The sequence below is a fragment of the Anomaloglossus baeobatrachus genome, chromosome 1 (genome assembly GCF_048569485.1).
Source record: "Anomaloglossus baeobatrachus isolate aAnoBae1 chromosome 1, aAnoBae1.hap1, whole genome shotgun sequence".
Taxonomy (NCBI): Eukaryota; Metazoa; Chordata; class Amphibia; order Anura; family Aromobatidae; genus Anomaloglossus; species Anomaloglossus baeobatrachus.
In genome coordinates this window covers 133,400,727-133,414,486 of record NC_134353.1, presented here as the reverse complement: position 1 = coordinate 133,414,486, position 13,760 = coordinate 133,400,727, and the positions used below count along the sequence as shown (strand labels likewise).

Here is a 13,760-nt window from a genome sequence, read left to right as displayed (position 1 = left end):
CAAGGTGGTGTGGCGCCTGACCTTTAATGTGGCGATCCGAGTCTTCTTTGATCTTCAGGAGCTCTAAGTGGAGTTCGTTATTTTCTCTGACGAGTCTGGCATTTTCGGCCTTGTAAGGTTCTATCACCTCATCAAAATTCTTGTTCTCCTTCTCGTTCTTGCCAGCATTGAGCTTTGCATTGCGAAGACTTTCTGTCGTATGAACAAGGTCACTGTATAGCGCAGAAGAGTCAACAAAAGAGGACAAAATGAAAACCTAACACTTTAGGTCACCTGAATAACAAAACTTTCATGTATTTAGAAGGGTATCTGCATCAGTCTGCATAGGACTTCACACATTAGAAGACCAATTTGGTCCATAAACAGCTCTATCGGTAAAGGGGTTGTTTGGGACTTTAACATAGACGGATGGGTCGTTAATGTGTGATGGGTAAGGGTATGACACCCGGCACGCCATCAAGGAGGATAGGCCATCAATGTTAAAGTCCCAGACAAACCTTTTAATTGAGGGGCAGGAAATTTCATCCTTAGGCTGAATTGAAACGTGAGAGTTTAAACAATCATTGACCATGTTTTCCGGACTGGGGCGGTGGTTTCATGACCCACACTGCAGTGATCAGTTATGTTCTAATGTGACCGCACACAGCGAACTCAAAATGTAGCAAAACTGGGATTGTCGTGGGACATCTAGTCTGTGGATTACATCGAACCTACAGGGGAGTTTTGATGGTTAATAAACTGGAGAAAAAGAGGGTGTTTTTCTGGTTTGTTTGTTTTTTTAAAATACAGGATGTTTTTCTCTGTTTTGTATTTTTTTTTTTACTTACACGAATAGTAGTAGACCCCTACCCATTACTAATCCAGGGCTTGATGACAGTTGTGATTTTTTGACAAATCATAGCTGTCATTAACCTCTTATATTTCCCCCAATTTCCACCGTTCCAGGGCAATCAGGATGAGCCAGGTAAAGAGCTAGGATTGGCACATCTAATGGATGCGCTAATTCTGTGGCAGCTGCAGGCTGCTATTTTTAGGCTGGTGAGGTCCCAGTAACCATGGGCCTCCCCAGCCTCAGAGTACTAGCCCCCAGCTGTCTGTCTGCTTTATCTTGGCTGGGTATCAAAATTGGGAGGAGGGGGAACGCACAAAGTTGTTGTTTTTTTTTTTATTAACATAATTAAATAAAAAAAAAAAAAATAAAAAAAAAGCTCCATGGGGTCCCTCATATTTTGATATACAGCTAAGATAATGCACAAAGCTCTGGGCTACAGCCTCCAGATGTCTACTTTACGTCCGCTGGGTAACAAAATACAAGAAACCATAAGCCATTTTTTTCAATTATTTTTCTCTTCGTGGACCCAGACAGCTAGTGTGAGGGCAACCAATCACAGAAGCTGGCATCCAATCATAGACAATCAAAGGGTGGGTGGGGGAAGCAGTGAACATTCATAAGATTTAATGAGTGGTCCCGTTAGTAGTGTGACAGCCACACAGACTCAGCAAGTATAACTGTCCTTCTTAAATTCTTTTTTTTTTTTAATCAGAGTGGCCGAAGCAAAAAAGTAACAGTCATCCCTGGGAAGTCAGTGTTCGGAGGTCGTGCACTGAGGCTGGGGCCACATGGGAATTACTGCGATCCCCTCGCATGACACTCGGCTCACGCTGGCAGTACAGCAGAGCCGAGTGTCATGCAAGTGTCCCTGCAACCGAGGTCCTATCGTACTAGCGGACCTCAGCTGCGGGGAGGCGAGCCGGCTCTGAAGAGGAGCGGGCCGGCACGGAGGAGGGATTTATCTCCCTCTCTCAGTGCGATTTTTCTCTCACCCCATACACTTGAATGGGTGAGAGAAAGAGTCTCACATTACAGTCGCAGCATGCTGCAATTGTTGTTAGGGCTGAGAAAATAATCGCTCATGGGTGCTGACACACAGGCTAATATTGGTCCGAGGGGAATGCGATTTTTTATCGCACTCCACTCGCACCGATTTTCATGCCGTGTGGCTTAGGCCTAAGTGTCCAATACGGACCCCGAACTTTACAGCTCGGGTTCGCCCATCACAGCCTGGCAGCCAAGAATTGCCCTCAGTGGTCAGGTTCACCATATGACTATGCACTGGCACGTCATTGCTGGTCCCAGTGAAGCCCAATATAGAAGCAAGTGTTCAAAGATGTCAGTAGCAGTTTTCCCCCCCCCACCATGTCTTCTATTTGGCCACTTTTGAAGAGGGACAGAAATCCCCTTTAATAACTAAGGCTGATGTTACACATTTTTGGTACAGCAATTTGACATGAGCAAGATTATGGAGAATTTAACTAGTTGTCACAGAAACTAATGATTTGTTCCATGAAATAGAGAGTCCTTCACTGTCATATGGCCACGTATTCTGGTGTTCCTCATCTTATTACAGCTCTATTGCAGCTCCAAGATACCTGAAGAGTTTTTCTACAAGAGGTAGCGACTCAATACCCAGCGGCTGCTTGTAGCCGAGCTGGTCCAGACGTTTGCGGAGGTTGATAAATTTTCTTTCGGCAGCAGAGCTCATGGTAGCGATCTTCACAGACGATTCAGTCAGATCCTTTGCAGTTCGATCCTGAGTTCTGCACAGGAATATAAGGCCAAATGTTAGAAGCAAATATTTGCAGCAATTCGTTCTTGAAGTAAATTTCAGATTTTGTGCCACTTACATAAGAGTCATCAGCTCACAATGGCTCGTGCTGTTTCTGCAGGAGTCTACTGAGATCTGAATGAGAAACTATGAGCACGCAGAACAGCCGGCCCTATAAAGGCAGCGACTGTGACTAGCCGTCCTACTGGAGGACAGTGCGCACCCATTTTACCTGGGGGTCAAACATCAGGTGTGGTCAGCTACACCCCACTTGGGCCGTCTATTCATTTAAGTGCCGTGAATCGGCCTGGACGTCAGTTCCACATGATAGCAGGGAACAGATTAATTGCTGTGACAGCAAGGAGTGTGTGTGTGTGTGTGTGGGGAGGGGGGTGTACACCCCCATATATGTCATGTGATCGCTTTTGTGACATCCAAACATCAGCAAAACTGGATTCAGATGTATATGTGCCCCTGAATATAATGGAGCAGACTGGGTCTCTGTCATGCACCATTTTCGGGGGTATACCTTTACTGGAGGCGAACACCCAGATGCAGTTTATTATGTCTCGGTGTTCACCTCCAAGAGGCGTATACACCCAAAAATGTTGCACGACAGAGCACACAGAGACCCAGTCTGCTCCATTATAGTCAGGGGCCTTATCGGCACATACATCCGAATCCCATTTTGAGGGGGATTCGGACGGGAGCCCCAATGGGACCACTGAACAGGGAGAGGACCACAGTGTGAAAGCACCATTACCAAGCCGGCACAGACTCGCTTACAATCCATTACGGAGCTGTCAGAAAATGTATTCTACAGTAACAACTCGTCATGCAGCAATGACTGACTCAGCATTTACATACAGTCATGGCCAAAAGTGTTGGCGTCCTTGAAATTGTTCCAGAAAATGAAGCTTTTCTCACAGAAAATTATTGCAATTATATATGTTATACACCATATTAAATTTCATTTGTATTCAAAAATAGAAAAAAAAAGGCAATTTGAACATAAATTTCACACAAAATTCCAAAAATTGCCAGGACACAATTGTTGGCACTTTTCCATAATTGTAGGTAAACAAACTTTCAAGCAAATGACGCCTGTTCAAACTCACCTGTAGCCGACAACAGGTGTGGGCAACATGAAAATCACACCTGAAAGCAGAGAAAAAGGGAGAAGTTGATTCAATTTTTACATTGTGTGTCTGTGTGTGCCTCACTAAGCACAGAGAACAGAAAGAGAAGAGAGCTTGAAAACCAAAATTGTTGAAAAATATCAATTTCAAGATTACAAGCCATCTAAAGAGATCTTGATGTTTCATTGTCTACGGTGCGCAACAGAATCAAGAAATTTTCAGCCCATAGCACGGTAGCTAATCTCCCTGGACGTGGACGGCAGAGAAAAACCGATGAAAGATTGTAACACAGGATAGTCCAAATGGTGAATGAGCAGTCCCAATCAAGCTCTGAAGGAATTTTTCCTGTCCTGCAGACTCCGGATGCATCAGAGTCACCGCAACTTTCCATCAACATTTGAGTGAAATGAAATGGCAGGAGACCCAGGCAAACCCTACTGCTGACATGGACATAATAAAGCTAGACTGCAGTTCATCAAAATGGATGCGAGAACACCAAAATCCTTCTGGAAAACTGTCTTGTGGACAGATAAGACCAAGATAGAGTTTTTTGGTAAAGCACATCATTCTGTTTATCGAAAGACGGAATGATGCCTTGTAAGAAAAGAATACACTACCTACAGTCACAAACAGTGGAGGTTCAAAGATGTTTTAGGATTGTTTTGCTGCCTCTGGAACTGGATGCCTTGACTGTGTGCAAGGCATCATGAAATCTGAAGATTAACAAATAATTCTGGGTTGCAAAGTAGTGCAGTGTCAGAAAGCTGGGATGACATCCTAGGTCATGGGTCTTCCAGCGGGACAATGACCTTAAACATAATTCAAGAAGCCCCCAGAAATGGATGGAAACAAAGCACTGGAGCATTCTGAAGTGTCAGCAATGAGGCCGGATCTAAATCCTATTGAACACCTATAAGAGATCTTAAGATTGCTGTTGGGAGAAGACGCCTTCAAATAGGAGAGACCTGGAGGAGCTTACAAAAGAAGAGTCCAAAATTCCAGTTGGGAAGAGTGTGAAGCTTGCTGATGGTTATAGGAAGCGATTGATTGCAGTTATTTATTTCAATCGATGTGCAACCAAATACTAAGTTGAGGGTGCCAACAATTTTGTCCAGCCCATTTTTGGAGTTTTGTGTGAAATTATGTCCAATTTGCCTTTTCCCCTCTGATTTTTGGTGTTCCAAGACACACAAAGAAAATAAACATGTATTTGATAAAAAGTGTATGGGCTCATTCACACATGCGTTTTTTTGCCATCAGTCACAATCCGTCGCATTTTGAAAAAACGAATCCAGTGCTGGATCCGGTTTTTTCGCATTGACTTGTGTTAGTGAAGGATTGTGATGGATGGCCTCCCGTTTCATCCGTTGTTAAACGGATGCGTTGAAAAATGAGTTTCCGTTGGATGGAGACGAATTCCAAAGTAAAGTTTTTTGTTTGCGTCGAAAAAATGAACAGCGACGGATCAGTCACCGTCTGTCGTTTGTTAGAAAGGAAGCCTATGTGTGCAGGATCCGTCGTAAACCATGAAATGACGGTTTCTGGTGACGGATCACTTTTTTTTTTTTTTTTTTTTTTTAACTGAGCATGCCCCGATGTGTAAATTCCCTGCTGGTCAGAAAAACTCTTTCTCTCCTTTTCCAGGGTGATATAGGTTTTCAATAGCAAATAACCTTTGGCATGAAAAAAAGTGGCACAACAGATCCGTTTTTTTTTTTTTTTGTTTTTTTTTACAGGGATCCATAGCATTAGTTTTACCACAATCTGCAACGAATCTGTCGCATCAATCACGAAACGGATTGTGACTGATGGATAAAAACTGATGTGTGAAAGGGGCCTAAGAGCTGATTCAGACAAGCGTTTCGTCTGTCCTGTTCCGTTTTTTTTTGCAGACCTATTGACAGGACCAACTTTTCAATGCCTTTTGTGTAGGATCGGATGGCACACAGAAGCACTTCCATGTGCATCAGTTCCTACAAAAAAACACATCGGATGCCGTATGTCCTGTTAGTATGGAACATGTCCTATTCTGTTCCGCAATAACGGACCGTGACGGAATACAAGTCAATGGGTCCGCAAAATGCCCGGAAGCCGCACGGAAGCACTTCTGTGTGACTTCCGTCGAGTGACCCTGCAGTCTGTGTTCTGCTCCCGTGCCAGTGTCAGCAGCTGTGGGGATGACAAGCGCTGGCATCAGGAGGTTAGCAAAGTTCATTACCTGCGATAATAAAGTTCACTGCACTCCTGACATCAACGCTAGTCACTGACTTATGCCCGCCGTGTTCTCACATCAAGTCTCATGGGCGGCCCGAGACTATGACTAACGGTGACGTCACATGTGATACTTCGCTTGTGAACGCAGCGGACAATGGAAGCCAGTGATGAGCGCTGACGTCAGGAGTGCAGCGGCGTTCATCATCCAGGTAATGTACCTAGCTAACCTCCTGACGTCAGCGCACGTCATGCCCTACAGTGACCTGGGTTAACCCTAATGAAGTTAGCTCAGGTCACGGCACTGCTCTCCCAGCCAGAACATTCTGTTCTTCATTGACTGAGACAGTGAGTATGGATCGTCGTGGGAACCCCTTATTGGTTTACGCCGGACCCAGATTAGTTTTTTTTCTTTCCAATATATTGGTGAAAGAGGGAATGTCTTAAGAAGTCTTTTTTCAAATAAAAATTTGTTGTTTTTTTTTTTTTTAATATTACTGACTCGATTAGTGATATCGGGTATCTGATAGACGCCGTGACATCAAAATCCCATGGCATGACACCAGGTGACATTACACAGCTGGTATCAACCCCATACAGTATATTACCCCGTTTGCCACCGAACCAGGGCACTCAGGATGAACCGGGTAAAATCCCGGAACTGTCACATCTAATGGATGCAGCAATTCCGGCAGGTTGCTGGCTGATATTTTTAAGCTGGCGGCTCCCAATAAAGTGCATCTCCCCAGCCTGAGAATACCAGCCAGCAGCTGTGAGGCTTTACCTTGGTTGGTATCAAAATTGAGGGGGATGGCACACAGTCTTTTTTAAAAATTATTTATTGTACTGTACGATACAGACCCGCCTACCGACGGCTGTGATTGGTTGCAGTCACACACGCTCCCACGCTGAGTGACAGCTGTCTGACTGCAACCAATATCATTCCATGATTAAGCCCTCTACAGGGTGAAACGCGTAGGAAAGAGCTCCTCTGTCCTCATGTCTCCATGTACTATTTTATTTGATGGTAAGAAGATTTTTATATGAATAAAGAATTGTCATTTTATCTTCTGGAAGACGCTGGAAATTTTTTTCTATTTGCTTCTGACTGCAACCAATCACAGACGCTGGTGAGCAGTGCATATGAAATGAGGCTAACGAGCGGCTCGGGAAGAACAAAGAGCTGCCGCGGGAGCAGTGTGACAGCTGCCCGGTGATCGGTGAGTATGTAGCTCTTGCTCCTACCCCTTTGTGCTGGATTCTGTTCCTCATAGGACCTTAAACGGGGATGAGTATCTGGCCAGATACCCTGGGCTGTATGTAACTCTCCTTCCGTTCTTTTGCGGTTTGCAAAAAAAGACGGAAGTCACACTGGTGCCACACAGATGCATCCATGGAAAAACAGGACAGTTTTTTGTGGATCGCAAAAACGGAACGGTCGTGTGAATGTAATGTGAATGCAAGAATTTTCTGGGAGAAATGCTTCATTTTTGGAACAATTTCAAGGGTGCCCACATTTTCAGCCATGACTGTATATGATAATTGAATCAGGGCTGTGCAGTCGGAGTCGTGGAGTCGGAGCTCATTTTGGTGGAGTCGGTATAAAATACTCCGACTCCTAAAATATATAATAAATTGGGGACAGGAGTGCAATGCAGAATGTGCTGAATATTTTACTAAATAATAACATTTAGTATAATGCTTATATTTAAGTGAAAAGATGTATTGTAGTACAATGTGAACATCAGACATTTAATAATTTTTATGATACAATAATCAAGATATTTGGATAGAACATAAAATATATTTATTGGAATACAACTGTAGAACACAAAAAACTGCAATAAATTGTAAATATGTAATACACTATGTAATATACAGTAGATTACATATATATCTGTGTGTGTGTGTATATATGTGTATGTATATATATATATATATATATATATATATATATATATATATATATATATATATATATATATATATATATATATATATATATATATATATATAACCTTGCCTCTCCCCCCATCTCATTGTAGATTGTAAGCTCTCACGAGCAGGGTTGTATTTTTTTTTTTCCCCTCTAAATATTGTATTTCTATAACTGTTACTTGTTTGTATATGATCCTCCTGAATTGTAAAGCGCTACGGAATATGTTGGCGCTATAGAAATAAAGATTATTATTTATTATTATTATAGTGTATTACATATTTACAATTTATTGCAGTTTTTTGTGTTCTACAGTTGTATTCCAATAAATATATTTTATGTTCTATCCAAATATCTTGATTATTGTATCATAAAAATTATTAAATGTCTGATGTTCACATGTTCATGTACTACAATAAATTTTTCACCTAACTATAAGCAATATATGTAGGAGTCGGAGTCTGTGCAAGAGAAATTGAGGAGTCTGAGTCGAAGCTTTGGTTTACCGACTCCACAGCCCTGAATTGAATGTACATGGCACCCGGTGTTTGGCATTAATCGTCTTCACTGTTTAACTGAGGATTAAAAAAATCTGTGTTAAGTTTAGTTACTTGTAATAAAACGTTCATATGAGATGCACAAGATTGTAGCAGACAAAACTCCTCGCACTATTGTGGTCACAGTGACTGAAGCTCTCAACGACTTGTGCATCCTCACAGCATGTAATGTGAACACTGTAAGGATTTTCCGAAGCCAGGAAAATGCGAGTATGTAACCATAAGCATGCTATTTGCATACATGCAGTCATTTGCCGACTAGACGTGCGCTGCCTTGCTCGATACTAGTTGGAATGTGGCAAATCGCATACTCACAGTCACATGACCACCTGCTCCCAGGAAATCCTGCACTGAGGATTCACAATTCTGCAGTCATAAAGTGACTGCAAACTTGAGAGCTTAGCCTGGACAACCCCTTTAAGAGGAAATACCAGACCAGAAAAGGGTTTTACAATTCACAAAAAAGCTCACAGGACACATTATATGGCTGTATGTTTATTTAGGCGCTGCAGCCTTTCCATTGCCTACATTGCTCTGTCTACACTACATGGTACACTAAGCCCTCACATATCTTAGATAGCTGTCTTTTGAGTGAGTGATTGTGCAACCAATTGTGCAGCGCACGGGCACCGCAAAGGGGAGCGGAGGAGGCAGTGCAAGAGCACCATAAAGGGGAACAGAGCAGGCAGCGCACCGCCACCGCAGAGGGGAGAGCCACACACCAGCACCGCAGAGGGGAGCAGAGGAGGCAGCACACCAGCATCGCAGAGGGGAGAGCCGCACACCAGCACCGCAGAGGGGAGCAGAGGAGGCAGCACATTAGCACCGCAGAGGGGAGAACCGCACATCAGCACCGCAGAGGGGAGCAGGGGAGAACCGCACACCAGCACCGCAGAGGGGAGCAGAGGAGGCCGCACACCAGCACCGCAGAGGGGAGAGCCGCACACCAGCACCGCAGAGGGGAGAGCCGCACACCAGCACCGCAGAGGGGAGAGCCGCACACCAGCACCGCAGAGGGGAACAGAGGAGGCAGCACACCAGCACCGCAGAGGAGGCAGCACACCAGCACCGCAGAGGAGGCAGCACACCAGCACCGCAGAGGAGGCAGCACACCAGCACCGCAGAGGAGGCAGCACACCAGCACCGCAGAGGAGGCAGCACACCAGCACCGCAGAGGAGGCAGCACACCAGCACCGCAGAGGAGGCAGCACACCAGCACCGCAGAGGAGGCAGCACACCAGCACCGCAGAGGAGGCAGCACACCAGCACCGCAGAGGAGGCAGCACACCAGCACCGCAGAGGAGGCAGCACACCAGCACCGCAGAGGAGGCAGCACACCAGCACCGCAGAGGAGGCAGCACACCAGCACCGCAGAGGAGGCAGCACACCAGCACCGCAGAGGAGGCAGCACACCAGCACCGCAGAGGAGGCAGCACACCAGCACCGCAGAGGAGGCAGCACACCAGCACCGCAGAGGAGGCAGCACACCAGCACCGCAGAGGAGGCAGCACACCAGCACCGCAGAGGAGGCAGCACACCAGCACCGCAGAGGAGGCAGCACACCAGCACCGCAGAGGAGGCAGCACACCAGCACCGCAGAGGAGGCAGCACACCAGCACCGCAGAGGAGGCAGCACACCAGCACCGCAGAGGAGGCAGCACACCAGCACCGCAGAGGAGGCAGCACACCAGCACCGCAGAGGAGGCAGCACACCAGCACCGCAGAGGAGGCAGCACACCAGCACCGCAGAGGAGGCAGCACACCAGCACCGCAGAGGAGGCAGCACACCAGCACCGCAGAGGAGGCAGCACACCAGCACCGCAGAGGAGGCAGCACACCAGCACCGCAGAGGAGGCAGCACACCAGCACCGCAGAGGAGGCAGCACACCAGCACCGCAGAGGAGGCAGCACACCAGCACCGCAGAGGAGGCAGCACACCAGCACCGCAGAGGAGGCAGCACACCAGCACCGCAGAGGAGGCAGCACACCAGCACCGCAGAGGAGGCAGCACACCAGCACCGCAGAGGAGGCAGCACACCAGCACCGCAGAGGAGGCAGCACACCAGCACCGCAGAGGAGGCAGCACACCAGCACCGCAGAGGAGGCAGCACACCAGCACCGCAGAGGAGGCAGCACACCAGCACCGCAGAGGAGGCAGCACACCAGCACCGCAGAGGAGGCAGCACACCAGCACCGCAGAGGAGGCAGCACACCAGCACCGCAGAGGAGGCAGCACACCAGCACCGCAGAGGAGGCAGCACACCAGCACCGCAGAGGAGGCAGCACACCAGCACCGCAGAGGAGGCAGCACACCAGCACCGCAGAGGAGGCAGCACACCAGCACCGCAGAGGAGGCAGCACACCAGCACCGCAGAGGAGGCAGCACACCAGCACCGCAGAGGAGGCAGCACACCAGCACCGCAGAGGAGGCAGCACACCAGCACCGCAGAGGAGGCAGCACACCAGCACCGCAGAGGAGGCAGCACACCAGCACCGCAGAGGAGAGGGGAGCAGAGGAGGCAGCACACCAGCACCGCAGAGGAGGCAGCACACCAGCACCGCAGAGGGGAGCAGAGGAGGCAGCACACCAGCACCGCAGAGGGGAGAGCCGCACACCAGCACCGCAGAGGGGAGCAGAGGTGGCAGCACACCAGCACCGCAGAGGGGAGCAGAGGAGGCAGCACACCAGCACCGCAGAGGAGGCAGCACACCAGCACCGCAGAGGGGAGAGCCGCACACCAGCACCGCAGAGGGGAGAGCCGCACACCAGCACCGCAGAGGGGAGCAGAGGCGGCAGCACACCAGCACCGCAGAGGGGAGCAGAGGCGGCAGCACATCAGCACCGCAGAGGAGGCAGCACACCAGCACCGCAGAGGAGAGGGGAGCAGAGGAGGCAGCACACCAGCACCGCAGAGGAGGCAGCACACCAGCACCGCAGAGGAGGCAGCACACCAGCACCGCAGAGGGGAGAGCCGCACACCAGCACCGCAGAGGGGAGAGCCGCACACCAGCACCGCAGAGGGGAGCAGAGGAGGCAGCACATCAGCACCGCAGAGGAGGCAGCACACCAGCACCGCAGAGGAGGCAGCACACCAGCACCGCAGAGGAGGCAGCACACCAGCACCGCAGAGGGGAGAGCCGCACACCAGCACCGCAGAGGGGAGCAGAGGCGGCAGCACACCAGCACCGCAGAGGGGAGCAGAGGAGGCAGCACATCAGCACCGCAGAGGAGGCAGCACACCAGCACCGCAGAGGGGAGCAGAGGAGGCAGCACACCAGCACCGCAGAGGAGGCAGCACACCAGCACCGCAGAGGGGAGCAGAGGAGGCAGCACACCAGCACCGCAGAGGGGAGAGCCGCACACCAGCACCGCAGAGGGGAGCAGAGGCGGCAGCACACCAGCACCGCAGAGGGGAGCAGAGGCGGCAGCACATCAGCACCGCAGAGGAGGCAGCACACCAGCACCGCAGAGGGGAGCAGAGGAGGCAGCACACCAGCACCGCAGAGGAGGCAGCACACCAGCACCGCAGAGGGGAGCAGAGGAGGCAGCACACCAGCACCGCAGAGGGGAGCAGAGGAGGCAGCACAACAGCACCGCAGAGGGGAGCAGAGGAGGCAGCACAACAGCACCGCAGAGGGGAGCAGAGGAGGCAGCACAACAGCACCGCAGAGGGGAGAGCCGCACACCAGCACCGCAGAGGGGAGCAGAGGCGGCAGCACACCAGCACCGCAGAGGGGAGCAGAGGAGGCAGCACACCAGCACCGCAGAGGGGAGAGCCGCACACCAGCACCGCAGAGGGGAGCAGAGGGGAGAGCCGCACACCAGCACCGCAGAGGGGAGCAGAGGAGGCAGCACAACAGCACCGCAGAGGGGAGCAGAGGAGGCAGCACACCAGCACCGCAGAGGGGAGCAGAGGAGGCAGCACACCAGCACCGCAGAGGGGAGCAGAGGAGGCAGCACACCAGCACCGCAGAGGAGGCAGCACACCAGCACCGCAGAGGGGAGCAGAGGAGGCAGCACACCAGCACCGCAGAGGGGAGCAGAGGAGGCAGCACAACAGCACCGCAGAGGGGAGCAGAGGAGGCAGCACAACAGCACCGCAGAGGGGAGCAGAGGAGGCAGCACAACAGCACCGCAGAGGGGAGAGCCGCACACCAGCACCGCAGAGGGGAGCAGAGGCGGCAGCACACCAGCACCGCAGAGGGGAGCAGAGGAGGCAGCACACCAGCACCGCAGAGGGGAGAGCCGCACACCAGCACCGCAGAGGGGAGCAGAGGGGAGAGCCGCACACCAGCACCGCAGAGGGGAGCAGAGGAGGCAGCACAACAGCACCGCAGAGGGGAGCAGAGGAGGCAGCACACCAGCACCGCAGAGGGGAGCAGAGGAGGCAGCACACCAGCACCGCAGAGGGGAGCAGAGGAGGCAGCACACCAGCACCGCAGAGGGGAGCAGTGCGGATCACAGGAGAGAGGCGTTTGCACATAAGCACCAGTCACATTTCCGTATGTAGTAAGGACATAGCACTCGGACAGCTGATCCGCCATACGGCTCGGTGTAACACCCGGACTATGATGTAAGAAGGAAGCAGGGACCTACCGGCTCAGGACAGGGCAGTGTACGGCCACCGCGGGCGTCCACGGCCTCATGACAGTCCCTGAGCTGGGGCGTACAGACGCCGGAGGTCACACTGAGGGACCATGGGAGATGTGGACGGCGGGCACAGACGCGGTTTGAAAATGGCGCGCAGGAAGCCGGGCCCGGAGCGAAGGAGCGCACCGCCCGTAACTCATAGCAACTCTTCCCTGTCCGCCCTCCAAGCCCTGTGACGTCACCTAACGTCTGTCACATGCTGTAGTAAACTACGCCCCTGTGATGATGGCGGCGCAGCTCCACCCATGTGAGGGCAGCACGTGATAGTACGAAGCCCTTGTTTTGGAGAACTTCCGCCCTAATAGTAACGGCGAAAGCGAAATCCAGCCCCCGTGCATGAGAACAGCGGCAGAGGGTAGCCCCGCCCCCCGTATAGCGCAGATGTCAGCTGACGCGTTATTATGTGCAGCTGGAGCGGAGCTGCAGGAGGTCATATAGACAGTGTCACTGTGAGGAGCCGGTCCTACTGTAATCAGTGATTTTCCTCTAAGTTTCAGCACAGTCATCAGTTTGTTTCAGATTTCATCAGATTTTCTGCACCTTCTAGGCTGTGTGCACACGTTGCATTTTTCCCACGTGATTGCAAATTTCTACAAATCTGCAAGAATATCCTTATCCCAGCAAAGTCTATGAGGATCCTGAAGTGCTGTGCACGTTCAG

At 50.6% G+C, this 13,760-nt stretch overlaps 1 protein-coding gene across 3 annotated transcripts in view; it reads right to left on the bottom strand.

The window, feature by feature from the left end:
* The window catches only part of CEP135 (centrosomal protein 135), a 196,679-nt gene extending 183,358 nt beyond the window's left edge, over positions 1-13,321 (bottom strand). The window contains exons 1-4 of one of the 3 annotated variants that reach the window (XM_075347062.1): positions 13,047-13,320; positions 3,725-3,764; positions 2,431-2,598; positions 22-212 (exon numbers count right to left, since the gene is read on the bottom strand). In XM_075347062.1, coding sequence (XP_075203177.1) covers positions 22-212; positions 2,431-2,598; positions 3,725-3,753 — 388 coding nt within the window. In that variant the 5' untranslated portion in view covers positions 3,754-3,764; positions 13,047-13,320. Of the gene's footprint in view, positions 1-21; positions 213-2,430; positions 2,599-3,724; positions 3,765-13,046 lie in introns of all 3 variants that reach the window. The other 2 variants (XM_075347063.1, XM_075347061.1) reach the window with 2 other exon arrangements.
* Between the last annotated feature and the right edge of the window lie 439 nt (positions 13,322-13,760).